The sequence below is a fragment of the Meles meles genome, chromosome 1, assembly GCF_922984935.1.
Source record: "Meles meles chromosome 1, mMelMel3.1 paternal haplotype, whole genome shotgun sequence".
In the NCBI taxonomy this organism is placed as follows: Eukaryota; Metazoa; Chordata; class Mammalia; order Carnivora; family Mustelidae; genus Meles; species Meles meles.
This window is the reverse complement of record NC_060066.1, coordinates 92,492,367-92,514,314: the sequence shown is the minus strand read 5'-3', so window position 1 is coordinate 92,514,314 and position 21,948 is coordinate 92,492,367. Positions and strand designations below refer to the sequence as shown.

The window sequence follows — 21,948 nt, the reverse complement described above, 5'->3', positions numbered from 1 at the left end:
CAACATGCTCACAGACATTTAAAAAAAAAAAAAAGTTTTTTCATAGTCTCTTCTCACTCCAGAAGGACAGGGGCCTTTATCTTATTGTTTACTGATATTCCAGTTGTTTAGCCTTAGAACACAGTACATGCTCAAATATTTCTAGAAAGTTTGAATTTTGGCATGCATTAGAAGTACATGTGTTTAAACTAAAAATGAATAAAATGTGCTTCCTGCCTTTAGGGAGCTTGAATTATATATAGACATAGTAATAAGTGATAGTAGTATTAATAGTAGTAACAAACATTTGTTAAATTCTTTACTGAATTTTATTATGTGCCAGATACTGTTTTGAGCACTTAATGTGTGAACTCATTTAATAATCCCAATAACATCTGAGGTAGGTATTATTAGCCTACTTTTTACAGATTAGGAAGATGAGGCCCTGAGAAGATAACTAATTTGAGGTTCTGTTGATAGTGATTGGCAAGGCTGGGGTTGGAACCCAAGAAGTATGATGTGGCTTTGGAGTCAAATCATAACCGCTGTGTTATGCTGTTCTTAAGCATTAAATGAGCTGACATGTAAATCATTTAGAACAATATCTGGCATGAGAGAAGCTTTATATAAGTTTATCTGTTGGGGATCATAAATTTTAAATATTTCAAGATCCTTGACTGTATAATACAGTTAGAAAAACATGAAAATATTCATTGGCCACTTTAACTATTCTTCATTCAATTATCTTTTCTAAGTGTCTCCCCTCAGGTGACTATCATTCTCTATGAAAATGAAGGATGAATCCATTCCGAGTCCCACAAAATATATAGTGTTTCATCAACTATGTAAAAATGTTGGAGCATTGCTTGAATTCCATATAATGCCATTGATGAATGGGGATCTGATATTTAGACTAATAAGTAGCTGAAGAAGAGAAAAGATATGGAGCATGCTTTTAAAGAACTATCTGAATGTTAAGGACTAAGAGAGGTTCTTAGGAAAATTGGTGAAAGAAACCTTGGAGATTTTTGCAAAATTTATACTATAAAAAGGACAAGTATTAAATTAAAGATGTCTGCAAAGGGTGCAAATTACTCGGAACTTCTAACTTGAAAGATACTTTGATTATCTGAAGAAAGAATATGGAGTCTTTAAAATGAAGAACCAAACAGCACGCCTTTTCTATACTCAACTAGCACTTGGTCAGAATAAATGGTATTAATATCACTAAAGCAATACATACTCTGTTGTGAGGTAAGGAAGTTTTTTAGGCTCTTGTATCACTTACATGATTGCCAGTCTGTTAGATGATTCTTGAGGTTTCTCAGTATTAAAAATCTGTGATTTCTAATTAATCATAATTTTTCTATATCATATGGGGAAATTTTTTTTTAAGATTTATTTATTTGACAGACAGAGATCACAAGTAGGCAGAGAGGCAGGCAGAGAAGAGGAAGCAGGCTCCCTGCTGAGCAGAGCCTGATGCAGGGCTTGATCTCAGGACTCTGGGATCATGACCTGAGCCGAAGGCAGAGGCTTTAGCCCACTGAGCCACCCAGGTGCCCCCATATGGGGAAATTTTTGATGTTAAAAATGAAGAAAAGACACAGAGAAATCTTAAATGCATGTTACTGAGTGAAAGAACCCAATCTGAAAAGGCTACATACATAAAGTATACATACATACTAAATGACGTTCTGGAAAAGGCAAAACTATGGAGACAGTAAAAAGATTAGCATTTGCCAGGGACTGAGGGTGAGAGAGGGAATTAAATAAATAATATTTAATATTTAAATATTATAATTAATATTTATAATTTAATATTTAAATATTATAATAATATTTAAATAAGCAGAGTATTGGGGATTTTTAGGTCAGTGGAACTATTCTATATGATACCATAGTAGTAAATACATTATACATTTGTCAAAACCCATAGAATAGACAACACCAAGAGTGAGCCCTTATGTAAACTATGGACTTTGAGAGTGATAATTATGTGTCAGTGTAGGTTCATGAACTTATAGCGAGTCTTATGGCTCTGGTGTAGATAGTGATGGTGGAAGAGGTTGTGTTCCCGTGGGGCAGGGCGTATATGGGAACTTGTATTTTCTGCTCATGCTCAGTTTTGCTGTGAACCTAAAACTGCTCTTGAAAATAGCAAGGGGGGATGTACTGCCTGGGTGGCTCAGTCAGTTAAGTGTTTGCCTCTTGATTTCAGCTCAGGTCATGATCTCAGGGTTGTGGAGCCTGCTGAAGATTGTCTCTCCCTCTCCTTCTGCCCTCCCCTCTCCCCCTGCCCCAACTCTGGAAACAACAACAACAACAACAAACCCTTGGGGCTGGCTGGCAGTAGAGCCTGTGGCTCTTGATCTTGGGGTCCTGCGTTCAAACCCCACGTTGAGGGGTAGACTGTACTTAAAAAAATTTTTTTAATCTTATAAAAATACCTAAAGGTTCATATCTCAAATGTTCGCTAATTTTACTTTCACACTTAAAAAATAATAATTTTCCTTTCTATCCTACATCTGAAAGGCTATTCAGAGGAGCTAGAAATCTGATAAAATGAGTTTAGCTTTACACCTTTTGTAATGTAAAAAAATAAATCATGGATAAAAGAAAAGAAAACCAAGGTCAAATGTTTCAAAATTCCAGTTTATTTTTAGTTAAAACATTTAGAAAACTTTGAACAAATAAAGTATTTCCCAAAGCATAACCATATACACACATATTTCTTTGATTTGTTTACTGGGCATTTTGACCGTCTTTGTAACATTTGACACTAGGGCCAGTCATTCAGCGAAATCATTAATTGCCTTATCTCTGCCATAAGACAGCAAGATATTCATCATCTTCTCTCATGGAGGTTATAATCTAGAAGACCTTGAACAGCTTAGTTTAAGTGTCACTTCAGAAAGACCTTCTCCAGCCCTTCAGTCTAAATTAATCTTGTCACTCGTCCTCATAGTACTCTCTTCTTTTAAATGGCAGTTATTATAATTATTTCAAATTACAGTTCATATAGATTGTCACTGGTAATGTTTAATTTTTCTACTATACTCGACTGTAAGGAAGGAAGCATTCCACATGATTGTATCCTCAAGTCCAAGTACGGAGCACCATTAGCGTTCAGTAAAGCCTTTTGAGTGCAAGAGTAGACGAAGTGCAGGATGCTCTTGAGTAAGCAGACTTGGTCTAGTGTGAAGATAAGGGCCTGAGAATGAGTAGGAAGATGATATGGAGTTCAATAACCAGTTCTCAGATGGTGAGTAGGGTGAGTACAGAAAATCTGTCTTTAATTAGGACTGTGGAAGTTATTCATGACCTTAGTGAAGTGAAATTTGGTGGTAGAGTGAAGGGATGCAGTTCAGATTAGAGTTGATTCTGGGGATGCCTGGGTGGCTCAGTGGGTTAAGCGTCTGCCTTTGGCTGCGGTTTTGATTCCTGGGTCCTGGGATCAGGCTCCCTGCTCAGTGGAAAGTGTGCTTCTCCCTCTGCCCCTCTCTTTTCCCCTCCGTCTGCTCAAGCACTCTCTCTCAAATAAATAAATAAACCTTAAGAAAAAAAAAAAAAAAAAAGATTCGAGTTGATCCTGAAATGAATTAGCCAGAAGATAGAGCAAAGTAGATCACAAACATTTAACTGCCAGTTTGTTTGTAGGAAAAGTAAGATGAACTACAAAAAGATAACTTTGTTTTTAATATTTTCACTACTACACAGAAAACAAAGTGCATGAATTTAACCTTAATTGCTAGAGTACTATGGTAGTAGGGGCTACTGAGGGGACCTGCTTGGTTGTCTCCTAAGAGTACTTGCTAGTTTTGTCTTTCAGATTAAAATGTCAAATGAATAACAAAGGATGAAAAGGTGTTTTGGATTGGTTAACACCTTCCACTTAAATCATCCATCCCATAATTTCCCATGAAATCAGAGCTCTGAGAATTTGTGGTAGATTGTTTATAGAGCACCAAAAACCTTAGCTGCCTCTTTTCTGTGTGCTTTTGTAAAGTGTTTCTTAATTTTGGGGAGTTCTGTCTCATAATTTTTTTTTTTTTTTTGAACTTTCAGGTGTTGGTAAATCATGCTTATTGCTACAGTTTACAGACAAGAGGTTTCAGCCAGTGCATGACCTGACTATCGGTAAGTTTTATGCAAGAGATGAGAAACATTCAGAAGTTTTGGGCAGTAGAAATAGAATGTGCTAAAGGGGGTCCATTCTATTAATGACAAATCAAAAAGAATCTGTGAAACTAGATTTGTTGCTGTACAGTTTCATCCCATCACTTTTTGAAAATGTATACGCATGGTAAAAATATTATCCAACTTTGTAAAAGTGGGCAGAAATCAACAGGAAGATATAAATATTTAAGATTGTGATTGTATTTAATAATGAAACAAATGATTGCAAGACGGTATAGAATATGGGTATGATTCAGTATAGAATATGGGTATGATCAGAGACTGGACCAGCTTGCCAGAGTACAGAATCAAAGCTGTGCCACTAACTAGCTGGATAAGCCACATTACCCCTCCATGCATCAGTTTCTTTTATCTGTAAAATGAGAATAATAGTGGTACCAATCTCACAAAGTTACTGTGAGCAATCAATGAGTTAATAAATGTGAAGCACTAGAGCAGTGCATGGCAACATGGTGAATACTGTAGGTTTACCCATAATTATTAATTGAGAAAAACTGCCAGCAGTCATTTTTAGTGTCCTAAGTTACAAAGAATAAATGAGACGGTTACCAGTTAGACTGAAATCTACTTTAATTTTGTAACTGATAGTTGGGTGTATCTTCTCAGCTGGTGACCGCTTATTTTCTACAGATGTCTATAAATTACCCTTAAAAGCAAGTTGATTCCTGTGTATTTTTAGAATACCAAATCAAACAGAGTTTGTTAATCAAATTATTTAGATGACTTAATAGTTTTCAACCAAGCCACATGTACTTTGTGGATATATGGAAATCTTTTTCCAAGTGACTGCTATCCGTGAGAATATTTAGATTCTATTTTAATTTTGCTAATTGTAAGAATATACAATAACGAAGGGTAAAACGGGTACTATTGTTTCATGCTGGCCCTTATTTAATTTCATAGTTTACCTTCAGTGAGCCCAGTTTTGTGTAGGATCTGCTTTTTGCCCAGACGGTCTAAACCTGGGTAGCTCTCTCTTAAGCCTGACTCAGTCCTGACACAACTAGCCACACAGTTGCTTTTAGTATAGGGGACTAACCAAAAGTATGTCCCCTTCTGTGAAGCTTTCATATACATTTCTGAGGGTTGTGGTACACCTGATGGAAAGGATGGCCCTAAGCCTGCTGTCAGAAATCGGCAAGGCCTGTGCCTGTGGAGAAAGAGAAGGAGATGGACCAAAGGGAGTTGTTTGCAACTGTAACTCCCGCAGGTGTACCAGCTGGCTTCCCTCTGGGTTTACTGGTGAGTGGTTGTGGAAGGTCCGAGGCTAAAAGCAAACGGAAGCCAAGCATCTTCTTTTCTCTGTCTGCCTGGGTTAACTGTGTATCCTCCAAGATTCTTGCCCCAGCCTCTGGTGGTGACAGGCCCACTGGTGGTCTGGCTCACAAGGTCTGCCAACCCCAGTTTCTCTGTTCCCCCAGCCTCGGGATGGTAGCACTTTCCCGCAGGTGCTAATCTCTCGGCTTCTTGACCATACCTTCTTTGAGCTCTTTCTTTCCTGTAACTAACTCCCTACATTAATTTCCCCTGATTTTAAAACTTCAATATGGTGTGTGTTTTTCTGGTTGGACCCTGGCTGCTACACCTTATGACACCATCACAGCAATTTATTTTTCAGGTTATTAGCATGTATTTATTTTAAAGGAACATTGGAAAGTTTGCCGAAATGGGTGTAAGACATTCTCTTGATTCTGCCGCATACTTTCCTTTGCCTGAGGAGTAGAAGAGGGTGAAAAAGCTAAGGTCAGGTCATGACTAAGAAGTATTAAACAATCAAACAGAGGAAGTAAAAGACAAGGGTGAGTTGATGAAATACTCCTTGCCCTTTTGACTACTGTCTCAATGAGAATTGTTAATGTAGGAATCGAAGAAGCAATGAAGCAGTTTACAGAGAGCTTCCTGGATCCAGTTACACCGAAGCTCAGGACTAGAGCCTTGCTACTCAGGTGTGTTCCAGCACTGTTACACTGACCAGCAGCATCAGTGTTCTCTGTGAGCTTGTTCAAGAGTCTCTGGAGTCAGATTCTGCATTTGAACAGGATCTCCAAGTGATTCATCTGAAAAGTTGGAGAAGCATTGGAGCAGTGGCTTTTAGATACTGATTACCCAGTTAGGAATTTGTTTTGTATTGTTGACTTATGCGTACATGTGAGCTCACCCTCCCGCACACATCCTGGCCTCTCAGTTGCTTTACTTCCTCTCTCCTCCTGTGATCGTACCTCCCCCTCAGCTACTCACTCGAATACTCACACCCAGGACCTGGTCATTACCAGTGTCTGGAAGCACTCCAGAATCTCAGTTTCATGCATCTGGCCTTTTGACTGTTCTCCTATTCTTCTAACTTACACCCTCTAGTTGCTCTCCCTAATGATTTATTTGCTCCATCGGTTTTATAATCCATTGATCCTACTATCTTTCTATTCTGACCCCTCTGGTAGTCCTGCTTCCCTCCTTATCCAGCTTTAACTCTAGCCATTGTAATTATGTCATAATCACTCCCACATGTACCCTCAATCCCCCACCCCCACCTTTGCTTCATCACACGCTTATGGCTAACCCATAGGTTAAATCCGACTACTTATTCTATCCTGCTTGGAGAAAAACACAGAGCCATGCTAACTAATCTCATAGTAATTTCTTAGACACTAACTTCTAACTGCTTGACAATTATACCTTATTTCCAGTCCATTCATTTTCCACTGTCCTGTACAACTATGTTATACCGTCTTGCTCTTTAAGCATGCACCACCTTCCCTATCTTCACTCTCAGATAATAACCTTCGTCTATTTCAGAAAATAGAGGCAAGCAGAAGAGCCATTTTTACAGGTCTTCATCACCACATAGACTCACCAACCCTCACCACCACCTACCATGAACTCATAAACTCCGCGTTTTCCTTGCTACCTGGATGAACCAGGTGTCGCTAGCCAAGGCCTGCTCAAGAACACGGCTGCAGCAGTTCTTTGTTCTCCCAGGTGTCATTCATTTGTCCCTTTTTGATTGTCATTTTTCGTGACTGTTATCTTTTTCAGCTTTTAGTCCTTTTGTTTCCTTTTAGCAAAAGTCCTCAGAAAGAATTGTTTGTATTTTCTGTCTCTAGTTTTTCTCCTCCCCTCATTCTTTTTTGAATTTACTCCAGCTAAGCTCTCTCCTCCCCATGTGCACATATCCAGCTGCTTCCTCAACATCTCCTTTCTCTTAGATGCCTAATAGGCATCTCAAACTTAATGTGATCCAAATTGCTCCTGACTTTTTTCCTCCTAGATCTTCACAAGTATACCTGTATGCACACACACACCCCCTCATACCCATCCTCTTGCCTAGATTTGTTTTTCTCCTTAACTTTTTATACAAGTGATTATAAATGAATATTGTCTGCCACTACTATAAAAGTAAAGTTCATGATAGCAGATCTATTTTGTTCATTGCTGTATCTCCAGGGCCTGGTACATATAAAGACTATAAATGTTTTCTAAATTTAGAATATACTATCTGTCTAGGGAGAAAGCTTCAGAAAGTAACATTTAACATTACAGTGCTTGATACATGCATTTGTCTAATGCTGTTTAATTACATTGTGTAGAAATAATGCTTCTTACAGCCCACTTAATTCCCACTGTATTTATTTGGCTACCTAGTAATGGACAACTTGACAAACACTGATCTAGGGGCCAGATCATTTATATGTTGATTCCACCTTCCTGTCTATCTCCCCCAAGTCTTTAAACTAGTCATCCTGTAAGAAATGACTGCGAGGAGTCATTGGGGGAAGAGGTGGTAGAATCAAAGCATTATTTCTTGTACCTGACTTCCCACAAATCAGTTGAAAACACACCTCTTTTATTTGGGATTCAGTTTTCAGAGATAATTCGAGTTACCTACAATAACATTGCCAAGAACTAGGAAGGTAGCTTAGAGGACCTGTGAACATCTAATTTAGATCTCACAAAGTCTGTGTTATCTGAATAATAAAATGTAAGTGTATTTTCTTGACAGGGTGTGGTTATTATGAAAACATTGTTAAAATCTGGAGAAAGTTAAATTCTCCTTATGACTTGTCTTTGGCTTTCATCATCCACTGTTGTGTATGTCACCTTCTAGAGTTTTAAAATGTATCCATAAACACACGGAACTGTTCTGATTTGTACTCCCTCTGCGGGAGTACTGAACAAAGTACCTGGTTCCGCTCATCCTTGCCCTTTACTGCTGCTTCTAAGTTTTTACTCTGTGAAATAGAGAAAAGTGTTTTTTTCACTTTCCAGTTCCTGAATTTTTCGTGAGGCTGAGCATTTTTCTGTTTTAGTACTGCTTCTATGTCTTTTCTCTTTGAATTAACCTGTTTTTATCTTTGCCTCTTCTAATACTTGTTTTTTGTTTTATCGGTCAGATCCTTTGATGTTTTTCTTACGACTTTCAGGCCTCACTAAGGAAGACTCCCCAATACAAAACTTACAATAATATTCTTTTAATTATTCTTCAAATATTATAAATTTGCACCCTATCTGGTATATGGCCATGTATATGATTTTCTTTAATCTGCGTATAGCATGTGTCCCCACACCATTAATTAAATAAGCCATCTTTCTTTCCTGTTTGAACAGGAACCTTTATCATATGCTAAATTTCCATATGTAAGCAAGCCTGTTCAGGGCCTCTCAAATCTAATTCCATTTATGTTTTGGGGGGTTTTTTGTTTGGGTTTTTTTTCCTCCTCTATTTCATGAGAAAATATCACATGGGTATTTATAGTAATTGTAGTCTACTTAATATGTGATTGGCATTTTTTCCTATTCTGAGTTTTCTTGATCATTCTTGTGAATTCATTCTTCCAAATGAAGTGTAGTCTCAGTTTGCCAAATGCAAAATTTTTAGTGAAGCTTTTAAAGTTTGAGACGAATTTTATTAAATTTATTGGTTAACTTGGAGACAATTTTTTTTAGTATATTAAAATCACCTATTTATATACATATGTGTTTGCATTTTTTCCAGCCTTTTAAGTGCCCTTCAATAAAGTTTAACAAATTTCTTCATACAGGCCTTGTGCTTTCTTTAAGTTTATTTTGGCATTTTATAGATTTTGTTACTATTGTGGATAAAGTTTTTTTTTTTCACCATTATTTTTGTTTACTTAGTTTGCATGCTCTGGATTGACTGGTCTTATCTGTAGGTCAATTTTTTCTTTGGCTAAAATTTGTACCTTTTAGTTTTGTTTTTATAATTTGTGACCTAAATCTCTAGAATAATTTACAAGTTGAGGACATTATAATCATTTTCTCTGTAATTTGAATTCCTCTAGTGGTTTACCTTTGAGTATGGCATATGTTGTTCACTTTTCATAGAAAATTAGGGAAATCGCTCTTTAATATCTAGTTTTCCCCTTGTTTCTAGAATTAGGGGAATAGAGCCTTCTTCCCACAGTCTCTGTTTTGAACATCCATAACATCTATATGTCCCAGAACACGTCCCTGTGTTCTTCTGGTCTACCTCTGCTCTCTGCTTTGGCACCCGTGATCACCTGGCCCTAATAGGTGGCCTTTTCACAACAGGCTGTCATCATTAGTTTATATGTGAATGGTGGTTTAGAAATTTTGGTATATAGTATAGAATAATAATAATAGTAGCTCACACATACTGAATACTTACAGTATGCCAAACACTGTTGTATTTTGTATATAATCCTTTTAATCTTGAAAAAAATCTTAGGAGATGGGTATCATTAATACCATTTTACAGGTAAGAAAACTATGACAAGCAATTTAACAGTTGGCCCAAGGTTCCACATTTAATAGGTATTGATCACTGAATGCTCAATAAATTGTTACTCTGCAAAGTTTCAAGTTCTTACTATGTAAGGATGATAATGATCTAGAGAGAGTTAAAAAGTATATGTATTTACATTCAGAGTATTTTGTTCTGGAAGGCTTCAAGTGAATAACCTATCTGAAAAAATCAGAATCTCTCCCTAACAATGTCAGGTAAATGAGGCCTTCTTGCATTTGGCTCCACAGACAATTTCTCTGGCAGCCAAATTGGCTGTTAATTGAAAATGTATCTGGGAAGAGAGCCTCAAGGGCATAGGGGATGATGGTTTATCCCTTGGAAAAAAGATAGGGAAAATGGGATTTTCAAGCATATGTACATACTTAAGGAAAAAGGTTAAAAAATTTTAATAATGCAGAAGAGAAATAGGCTTTCAGTTTTTTGTGTTACCTAGCCTTACAGGACTTTCAGGTTTCAGTATTTTCTTTTGCTGCATAGACTAGAAAGGTAAAACCCACATTGAGCCCAGTTACAGTAGGTAAATGAGAAAGAATTATGGTTCTGAAGCTGAAATCAGATTCTGTTTCCGTTTCATTTCAAACAACCTTTATTACTTTGAATAAAGAGATAAATGTACCGAAATGCATTTGTGGCTGGTAAGTTAAGGGGATCTATATTGGAATACCTGGGGTTTTATACAGAACCTGCAGAAGAGGGAAGCCTTGGACTTGGGCAGGAATGAAGCATCTGAGGGGCCAGGAAAGGGGCCATAGCTGCTGTCTTGCAGCAGCAGAGCTGTTGGGAGCCTTTCATCTGCTGGGACAAAATGCATGCCGGTCACTTGTCATATCTGCGTCCCTCTGCTCAAGATATCAGTTCCCGAAAAGGAGCATCTGCTTGCCCTTGCTTGCCTTGCCTGTCCAACCTTGGTATCCATCCAAGGGTGTATTTCTAGTTTTTTGGGTTTTGTTGTTGTTGTTGATCGTCAAATTTGACATTGTATATTGGGTTGAAGAAATCTTTAATCCCAGTGAACAGTGCAGCATTTTTAGATTATGGTTAAAAGCTCACCTCTGACAATGACAGGAAAAACAGGATTTCTTTCTCTAGTTTATGGCTAGAAACAATAGAGTCATGAAATGACTCCCAGTTAGTTAAATTTCTAGCTGTGTAGAATTTTGTGCATTAATACATTCCTTTTAAATATTAACACCTCAAAGAACATTTGCGTGGTATTTAGCCACTGGTTTCTCCCCTCAGCTCCTTTCATTTTCATGTCATTAATGGTAAGCTGGTGGATGGTTGTTTTGGGTGTCTCCCACCCTGTGGCACAGAATACATGTGAATATATGTATATATATATTTATATGCATTTGTAATGAATCTATAGATAGGTAGATAAAAAATGATTTTATATGGCATAATTTTGGAATTTTGCTTTTTTCATTCTAGTACATCATGACTCCTGGGGCCTCTCTACCTCTTCTTTATTTATGAGTCTGAGAAACAGACCGTTAGTTTTTTGGTATTGACTATGTCCCTCGGATGGAATCAGTATTAAAATGCAGACTGAAACCTTCAAGTTACGTATCCTGAAAGAACAAATTACCTGTCTATCCCATCCTTTTGATCGTGGTTGGGGGAATTACAGGAAATGCTGAAATGGAACTCTGACACTGGGCAGTGTGCCCTTCTCTGGGCAACTAGAAGCTGTTTTTCTGCCAGGATGACATCTGGTTTCTGAGGACCATGTGTGTCTTCCCTTCACCCTGACTCTGATCTAAATACTGATAGAGCATACTCCAAGCAGTAATGACTTGGTGTAATATAAGTGATAGACTTCTTTCAGCATCTCCTTCGCAGCTGTGTGCTGTTCCGAAATTATCCCCTTTTTGCCTCCTCCTCCTCCTGTTTTGATGATTGCCTGAGTGCTTTCAAAAAGGATGACAAATGAAGGAAAAAAGCCAAAATAGTTAACTTACAAGTGTAAAGTCTGTACTCTCTTTGACCTGCAATTCTATTTCCTATAATTTGCCTAAAATCATAATCATTGGCTGAAAAATGTATGCAGAAAATTCATTTCAGTTTTAACTACTTAGTGAAAATTTGGGAATGACCTGAACTTGTAGCAGTAGAATACCAACTCAGTAAAGTTGGCTTATTATGCAGCTATCAAAAACACTGGCATAGTTTTATAGATTTATTGATTTGTAATACGGAATAATATTTATGTTATTGACTGAAAAGCAAATTAGAGAACAGCATTTCTATGCTCCCTTTTATATAAATTGTACACTTCTGTGTATATACACAGAATATGCTACCTATGGAGCAATGTCAGGAAGTATGTTTAAACAGTGGTTCTCTCTAGTGGGTAGATTTAAAGTTTTCTTTTCTAGTTGATAACCCACACTAGGAACCAAAACTGTGATGCTGAAATGCATCTATCCCTTTTGTAATTTTTATACCACATTAATAGTTCTTAAGAAATTTTAGTATTTGTTAACTAATAATGATGGTTCTTGAATCTCATTTCTAGTTTTTATATTATTGATCCTCTGAAACAGGAAGACCACAGTTTGTTTTCTAACTATCCTAGACTTGAATTTCTTAGTATTTTAATTGTGTCTTTAGCTTACGCCTTTTAGCATGTCTGCCTTAGATTTTATGTTTTCTCAGGGTAGGAGCGGTATTTGATAAAGTTCATCTGTGTATCACCTCGCTTAGTATGTCCTGGAAATAAACATCCTTTTTAAAAAATCCTTAAATGTGAAATATAGTCCCTCCTTTGTGTAACAAATCATTTTTTGTCTGTTCAGGTGTAGAGTTTGGTGCTCGAATGATAACTATTGACGGGAAACAGATAAAACTTCAGATATGGGATACGGTAAGTATAGTAAATACCTTGTATGCCCTAAATAAAGTTGTTTTTTGAAAGTACAGTATATGTTTTGTTTTGTTTTACTGTCCTTTTTATGCCTGTTGTGGTTTGTTGGTACCAACACCCCTGTAACCGTGAGACGAAATGTGGTAAAAGATTAGGTTTTCTTATGCAGTGTTTTCAACAGGTGTACTGCAGATATTGGGTGTTAGTGAACATATCTGAACAAATGCTTGGGCTATGGGGTCTAAATGGAAATGCTCTGGAAACTGTGCTTTTAAGAAAATAAAACACCATAGCATGGAGCGCCTGGGTGGCTCAGTGGGTTAAGCCTCTGCTTTCTGCTCAGGTCATGATCCCAGGGTCCTGGGATGGAACCCTGCATTGGGCTCTCTGCTCAGCGGGGAGCCTGCTTCCTCCTCTCTCTCTGCTTGCTGTTCTGCCTACTTGTGATCTCTCTGTCAAATAAATAAAAATAAATCTTAAAAAAATAATAAAGCACCATAGCAAAGGACATGTATGAGATAAAATATGAAGGTAAACACCATAGAGTCACTTGATCTGACAGTTTGTTAATTTTAAAAGTTTGATATAAAAGTTTGAGGGACTCCTGGGTGGCTCAGTTGGTTAAGTGTCTGCCTTCGGCTCAGGTCATGATCCTGGGGTCCTCGGATTGAGCCCCACGTCAGGCTCTCTGCTTGGCCGGGATCCTGCTTCTCCCTCTCTCTCTGCCACACCCTCTTGCTCTCTTTCTTTGTCAAATAATTTTTTTTTTTTTTAAGAAAAAATAAAAATTTGATTTAGTCCCAACCACTTGAAGCCACCTTGCTTCTCTTACTCAATATTCAGTGAGTGCCTGGGGCGCCTGGGTGGCTCAGTGGATTGAAGCCTCTGCCTTCGGCTCAGGTCATGGTCCCAGGGTCCTGGGATAGAGCCCCGCATCGGGCTCTCTGCTCAGTGGGGATCCTGCTTCCCCCTCTCTCTCCCTCTGCCTGCCTCTCTGCCTGCTTGTGATCTCTGTCTGTCAAATAAATAAATAAAATCAATAAAAAAAAATATTCAGTGAGTGCCTATTCCATGTCATGCCGTATAGCTTTTAGTAACAGTTTGTCATCTGACCACAGAACAGGATTTGAGTGACTATTTTCTTTATACTCCCAACTTAAATGTGTAAAAGAGAAGTTACCTTACTATATACAATGGATGCTGTAAAGTAGTAGTTCTCAAACTTTTTGGTCTCAGAATCCCTTTCTTTATCCTTTTAAAAATTAATGAGGACCCAAAAGAGCCTTTGTTTATGTGCCTTATAGCTTTCAGTATTTACCAGTATTTGTTAGAACAAAACTGAGAAACTTTTTTTAGAGAGGGGGAGGGGGGAAGGGGAAGAGGGAAAGTGAATCTCAAGTAGGCTCCTTTGCCCAGTGCAGATGTTTAAAGATGAGTGTAATAGGGGAGCCTGGGTGGCTTATTAGTGAAGCATCTGCCTTTGGCTCAGATCATGCATGACCCCAGGGTCCTGGGATCCAGTCCCTCATCGGGCTTCCCTGCTCAGCAGAGAGTCTGCCTCCCCCTTCCCCCTTCTCGTGCGCACACATGTTCACCCGCGCTCTCTCTGTCTCTCTCAAATAAAATCTTTTTAAAAATAAGCATAATAAACTCATTATATGTTGGGATAAGCAAAGCAGTTTTTACGGGAATTGACTATGTCTTTCCAAAACAAAAAATTGACTGTGTTTCCAAAACAAAACTTTATTTTTCTAGTGAGAAGAATGTTGTTTTGTTACATTTTGAAAAAATCTCTTCATTGTCTGCTTGATAGAAAGCAGCTTGGATTCTCATATCTGTTTCTGCATTGAGTCCTTTTTTTTTTTTTTAAGATTTTATTTATTTATTTGACAGAGAGAGACGCAGCGAGAGAGGGAACACAAGCTGGGGAAGTGGGAGAGGGAGAAGCAGGCTCCCTGCTGAGCAAGCAGGCCTATGTGGGTTGATCCCAGGACTCTGGGATCATGACCTAAGTCGAAAGCAGATGCTTAACAACTGAGCCACCCAGGTGTCCTGCTTCTGCATGGAGTCTTATGTGTGTTCTTTAGTTGGAGCTATGTGGAACTACCACATAACTAGGTAGTTGGGAAACAGAGGACCTCATCTACCCTTAAGGAGACGGGGACCCCCTGGGGGTCACACTTTGAGAACCACTGCCATAAGGCAATAAGACTTAATTTTTCACAGATCCCCAGTTGAGAAAGATCAAACAAGGTCACCTGTTATGACAAAGAACATGTTCTCTAAACTAGTAAATGAAATATAAAATATGGGGAATTTTATCATTATATACCCATGTTTTGTTTTGTTTTTTTCCTCTTGTCACTCAGTCTTGGTTTCTTACCTGTCACCTATAATAGTTACTGAGGAAAGCAGCCTTGGAGAATACAGTCTCACAGACTGAATTCTCAGGAAAACCAAGCAAGTTGCTTCCGGCTGTCATGAGACCTAGGTTTCCTGACACATATCCCATAATTGTCCCCAAAATGGAAAACCCTGAACCTCTATTTTGCGCTGTTCCAGAGTTATACAGTGTTCTTAGGTTCTTTTGGTTTCTTAGCTCTGTTTTTGAGGTGGAGACTTATGCTTTTACTGTTTCTTAGGCCCCTCCCATGCCCACCCCAAGCCTGTAGTGTCTCATTACCTTTTTTGATTTATATTCTCTCAGGCAATATCATTTCAGAACTGCATGGAAATGAGAAAAATGAAATATGCAAAGTCCCTTCCTTCCTAGAGATTTAAAAATTAAAGCTCTCCAGCCAAAAAAAAAGTATTTTCTACTTTTGTTTTAAGAGAGTTTATTACTTTTTCAGAACTGATTGTTGTGCATAAGCTAGATTGCTTTCTAAGCCAGGGAACTCATGCAGCACGGTGTGCTGTGAACCAGCCTACTTGCTGTTCTCTAATAAACACATTTTTCATACCTTATAACTGTGCATGAATACTTGCTTTGCTTGAAGTACTTTGCCCCATTTTTGCATTGAAGACCAACTCAGATGTCACCTGTTGTGGAGCCTTTCTGACACCCGTGGGATAGCTGATTGCCCCCATGTATTTTATGCATATTTCTGTTAAGAGCTCTGATCCTGTTGTTCCAGTAGTTGTTTACCCTTCTCCGAATAATCATGAGGGAAAGTACCATATGTATCCTACTCAGCTTTGTGCTTTAGTTTCATAGATGATTGACTGATACAATGTTTGGTGAATTTTATTGAATGAATGAGTAAAGCGTCTCATTCTAAGCGGCTTGTAGGATCATTGGATTTGTTCAGGAGATAGCATTACTAAAGTCCATAGTTCCAAAGGGAAGGTTGATACTGTAATGAAAATTATATGAAATTAGAGGCACAAACCACTTCATTGTAGTTTATTCTAGTGTATTCAGTCATTCTTCTGTCCTTACGGTATTTTCTTAAATAATCCCCTGCCCTCCAATTTTTGAAACTTGAATGAGTGATTCATTTCCCAGTCGTTTAGTTTGTGGGTTAACTAGTCCTGCCTTTTTTCCCCCTTAGCTTATGAGTTGATTATTTTGTACTGCAGTGATCTTTCAGAAGAGATCTGTTGTAATTACTTATTTTGGACTCGTGTGAAAGGGAAATAGAAACAAACAAACAAAACCCTTGTTCATACTTCCTCTGTAGAGGCAGAGGAACAGCTTCTCTATCTAAGAGAGAAACTGGTACCTTTGAAGACATCATGACTCCCAAAAAAGAATTCCGGGGCTTCCACATGCAGGGTGCTAGGAACACAATAGCCTCTTTCAGATGAAAGAATGGAAAAGGGAACTCTGTTAACTTACTACTTTTGAAAGTTGCTTCTTGAGTCTCTGCCTTAGAGGTTTGCCTCTTATGGTCATTGGTTTTCTTCTTACTTTCACCTAACTTCCAAAAGTCTTTAATAGACGTTATCACACAAATAAAGGTTCATTCCACACTTAGTTTTATATCCGAATGGAACATTGTTTCCCCGTATCATCAAATGTCTATACTTTTGGATAAGAAATTACATTTTTAGTAGCACGGATCATATCTGTTCCTGGCCCAGGACATTGACAAAACCATCCTAGTATCCTTTAGGCAAAAATTTGCCAAATATTAGTATTTGTTTTATCAGCCTTAAAGAAATGATTTTTCCTCCAGTGACTAAGTCCCAGTATCTTAGGATATTTGTCATCCATTGCATATCCAAAAAATAAAAATAAGGAATTTTCCTTGCAAAATTTCCATATCCACCATCTAGCATCTTTGCTTTGAAAATAGTTGCCAGAGATCTCCCTCCCCCAGAGGCTTTGTTGCAAGCAGAGGTAACTATCCTTTGGCCCTCTGTAACTTTCTTTCTTTTGTCAGAAGTCAGATGAGTGATATTCTTAGTCTCTGTGTGAGTCAAAGAAGAAAACAAATTGCATCCAGTTCTTACTCCTTGGCTGATGGAAGGAGGGTGTAAGAAGTCCATTCTCACTCTTAGACTCTCATCCAGCCTTTACCCACCATTTTTTAAATTCTTACTACTCTTTTTGGTTTGTTTGTTTGTTTGTTTTTGTCAAGTTTTCAGTTACCTTCCCAGTATATCCAAATAAATTTTACTCTCTCCCCCTATATTTATAGTATGGATGTTTTTAAGTCCCATGTTTCTGCCCACCTTCCCTTAAAATATTTTAGATTTACCAGTATTTTCCCCCTCAAATATGACATTGGAACTGCATTAAAAAAAAACACTCATGTGCTTCCTACATGCTGAAATTACCTTTTCAGCCAATCACAGGCATTTTTGGTCCTTTATAAAATGTGTCCATTTATACCCAACTTCTTACCCCAAAGAACGGGTGTTTTTGTATATCAGTGGGGTGGTAAGGATGGATGACCAGAATTCAGTGGGACCAGGGAAAGGGCCTAGAACCAACCACCAGGCCACAGTTCTACCTCTGCCACTCCTCTCTGCTCCCATCCCCACAAGCCGAGGAGTGGAGCTCCTCCACTTGTGACAGCTGTTCATCATCCCTCTCTTAAACAACTACAGGGACAGGAAACTCTCAAACATTCCATTCTTCCCACCTGTGTACAAGATGGGAAGTAAATATAAGCCATCTCTTACATGGCAGTGTTAAAAGAATCTGAAATCCTCTTTTTCATGGTAAATACGCTTAATTTTTTTTAAAAAATTTACATCGCTGTTCTTTCTGGATATTTACAATCCTGTTTCTCTTCTCAGAAGGATCTACTTTTGTTTCTGTAGGAGACTCCCTTAGAAAGCCTAGACTTAAGTAGTCCAGGTTTACTTTTTCTCTGTGCTTGCTGTGGTGGACACAGGCAGCCTAAAAATCAATCTGATTTGTACTAATGTTCTTGTCCTCCAAACCAAAGTCTTGTTCATATGTGTAGATTTCAATATCTTTTTTCTGAATCTTTATATTGTAAGGGCCAGGAAGAACAATCTCAGGGATTTTTTTTTTAAGTTGAATCCTGAGTAAAGTACCTGAGATTTCATTCTTAGGCGCTGGACAACTTATTTGGCTACGTAGAAATCCTTTTCTCCTTTTGGTTCTTGGCTGGGTTCTTTATAGCTGGATTTGTTAGATTAATCATTAACAGTGAAAGTAGAGGTATTACCATAATACTGATTCTCACAAATCTTAATTTTCTAACTTTATTGGCCCTTTGGGATCAGTCATGATAACATAATGTGAGTACCTACTGTGTATACTTCAGTGGCTGTTTAACAGTTTGGTACAGTTAAAGAAGCCATAGTTCAGAACTGAACTGGGCAGGATTTGTTTCCAGACTGTTAATACCATTAACAGAGAGACTAGGCCAATGTGTGGGGTATCTTTCTTACCAGGCAGGTCTCAAGAATTCAGAAACTATTCTGAATATTGATCTTTGCTTATTATAAAGTAATCATAGATTTTAAGATGTATGGTTATGTTCATAGACCTCACTTGGAATGTTTGGAATTTTTTTTAGCTCGAGTTTTTAATTTGTAATGGTAGGCAAAACCAGACTGAATGGATTCAGTATAAAGTGATCCATTATATACAGCATTTCCATATTATAACATGTTCTTGGTAAAACAATACAGGAGGAATGAGAATGGTGTGTAGGCATGTGCTATTCTCCTTTTTAAAAATCTGTTCTCCCAGAATGCCTGGGTAGCTCAGTCATTTAAGCATCTGCCTTCAGCTCAGGTCATGATTCCAGGGTCCTGGAATCGAGTCCCACATCTGTCTCCTTGCTCAGCAGGGAGCCCACTTCTTCCTCTGTTTGCTGCTCCCCCTGTTTGTGTGCTCACTCGTTAATAATGTCTCTCTCTGACAAAATACTTAAAATTAATTAATAAAAATCTGTTTTTCCTTTCACTGTTTTTTAAATCTGAGCTATAAACACTGTAGTTTTAAATCTTATAGTGGTCTTCCTCTTGACAGTTTATTCATTTAACTCCTCCCATAGAATGCCCCTGCAAGATTGTTTTAAAGGACTTTTGCCTTTTCTCAATATTTAGAGCAGTAAACCTGATTACACACTAAAGAAAAAATTAAATTTTTTGTATTATTACCAATACTCCAATACTCCCTCTCTGTCAAATAAATAAATAAAATCTTTAAAAGGAAAAAAAAAAGATTTTATTTATCTGAGAGAGTAAGAAAAAGAGAGGAGTAGGGGGAGGGGCAGAAGCAGGACCCCCCCCCCCCCCCCACTGAACAGGGAACTCGATGTGGGACTCGATCCCATGACCCTGAGATCATGACCTGAGCCGAAGGCAGACGCTTAACCGACTGAACCACCCAGATGCTAGGATGTGCTAGCATACTTTTTTCTCAAAAGTGGAAAAGTGAGTAAAAATGCAGAAGTATTTTTGGTAAGAACCATCTCAATTTTAAACTCAGAGGCAATAGGTATATCCTTCACCAGCCTTCTTAAAAACCAGAACATTAGTGCCACTAGTAAAAGAGAAATTAACTAATTTTGCATAATCTCTGAAGTCTGTTTTCACAAGTGGATATAAAGATGACTTCTACATCCTGTTGCTGTTTAACAAGCATTATATATCACATACAGAGGAAATTGATTAAGTGTGCAGAAAAAATTATATAAATTAAATTCAGAGCCATTTTCTGTTTTTCATAATAAAATGATTGCTCAAAGAATTCCATCTGATGAGTGTTGAAAGCTCACTGCAGTTTATGATATAACTGATAAAATCTGCATCCTTGGCCTTCCAACAACCTTTACACCAGCAGATGGTGGGCGTAAAGATGTCATTCATCATTTATTTACAATGGACTTTATTTATTCTAGTGTCAACAGCTGCCCCAGGGAGTGGGTTATTGAATTCAAATGTGAGGCTCTGGGTTATTTGCTTCCTTTCAAATTTGTCTTCAGAGCTTAGTTGCTAGGAGTCCATTCTGTGTTCTAATAATGATTCATGTATTGTGAAGCCATTCAGTAAATTGGGTTGTCAGGGATTGCCAAAAAAGGTTTAGAGATCTTGTTGTTTTGGGTTGGGGGGGGCGCGCATGTGTGTCTGGTTGACTTTGAGCAATAGTGGTATTTTTGTGACTTTTTCCTAAGACTGGTGAAGTTAAGTTTTCTTTTCTTTTACATGCTCATTCCCTACCTGCCCATATTCTGTATATGAATAAAAAGAAAATATAGATGACGGTTTATTAAAGAAAGCTTCCAACCTTTTCTTTCCTGACAGGCAGGGCAAGAGTCCTTTCGTTCCATCACAAGGTCATACTACAGAGGTGCCGCAGGGGCTTTGCTAGTGTATGATATTACAAGGTGAGAACTTGGATATGTATCTGTTCATTTGGTCAATGCAGAGACTTTCTCTAAATAAACATGATTGCCAGTTATAAAAGTATGGTTTTGCCTTTATTCCCTGGCTGTTTGACTTTAAAACTTGTGTCTTTAATTAAATTTAAATTTACTACAGAGATCTACAACGAAATTATTTTCTTATATAAATAAGCACCCCCAAGTTAATCAATTTGATAATATTGTTTATACATTGGAATTTTCCAAAGGGAAGTTATATTTAATTTCCAGATACTGTACTTGAGATCTGTTTCTCATTACATAAGTGGATATGGCTAAAAATAGTTACCTTTTGGAATGTATACAGTTCATTGTACACTACTAGGGGAAACACTTTGAAAATAGTAATCAAATTTTCTTCTATATTTAGGAGAGATACATTCAACCACTTGACAACCTGGTTAGAGGATGCCCGCCAGCATTCCAATTCCAACATGGTCATTATGCTTATTGGAAATAAAAGGTAAAAAGACTAATTTAAATCTTTTTTGCATTAATGATGAAAACTGTGGATAGCTGTTTATGCAATAACTGATTTTCTTACATGTTTGTCCAAATGCATGTTATTGGTTTCTTAAATTACAAAATTTTGAAACTCCCAAGATGTTTCTTTTGGTTTTTAAAATACAGTTAATAAGCTTTGTTGGAAATCATTACCGTCATCATCATCATCATTATTATAAGAAGTAGTTTGTGTTGGAAGGTAAACTTGAAAGAATAATTTGAAGGAAGTTCATCTGATTAGTAGTTGAAAGAAAACCCACTGATTTATTTGGGGGATGGGTCACTGTTAAATATTATCCAAATTATTTTAAATACTTCACAGTAGAAATATGTGTGCAGAACTCAAAGGAATATTTTTTCTCTTTTTTATGACTTAATGTGCATTACAAGTTTGTGCAGTACATCTCTTGGGTTTATTTCCACGTAAAGTTCTGAAACACTTTTAATATTGTTCAGTAGATATCACATTAGTACTTTTAAGCTTATTTTTAAGGCTTTGTATTGGTGTCATCCTAATGTTGTTGGTTTTTTTTTTATTTTCATTTTATAACTCTAGGGAGCATTATTTGCAATGAATGTCCTTGTGCTCTACATTCAAAATAATAGTACATGGGAAAACAGTTTTTTGGCCATAGTTTCTCTAAAGTTTAAAGTAAGAAAGTTTTCACTAATCTTATTTGAAAATTACAGTGGCAATAAATGTTCATACTTTTAAATGTTCATACTTATATCTTATCAGTGTCTTCCTTTTGTCTGAAAGA

General features: G+C 37.5%; 1 protein-coding gene across 1 annotated transcript in view; it reads left to right on the top strand.

Moving 5' to 3' along the window:
* Window positions 1–21,948, top strand: part of RAB2A (RAB2A, member RAS oncogene family) — an 89,950-nt gene that overhangs the window by 29,098 nt on the left and 38,904 nt on the right. Inside the window, exons 2-5 of the mRNA XM_046014817.1 lie at window positions 4,048–4,119; window positions 12,760–12,827; window positions 20,565–20,647; window positions 21,054–21,146. Of these exons, the coding sequence (XP_045870773.1) occupies window positions 4,048–4,119; window positions 12,760–12,827; window positions 20,565–20,647; window positions 21,054–21,146 (316 nt within the window). The remainder of the gene's footprint in view (window positions 1–4,047; window positions 4,120–12,759; window positions 12,828–20,564; window positions 20,648–21,053; window positions 21,147–21,948) is intronic.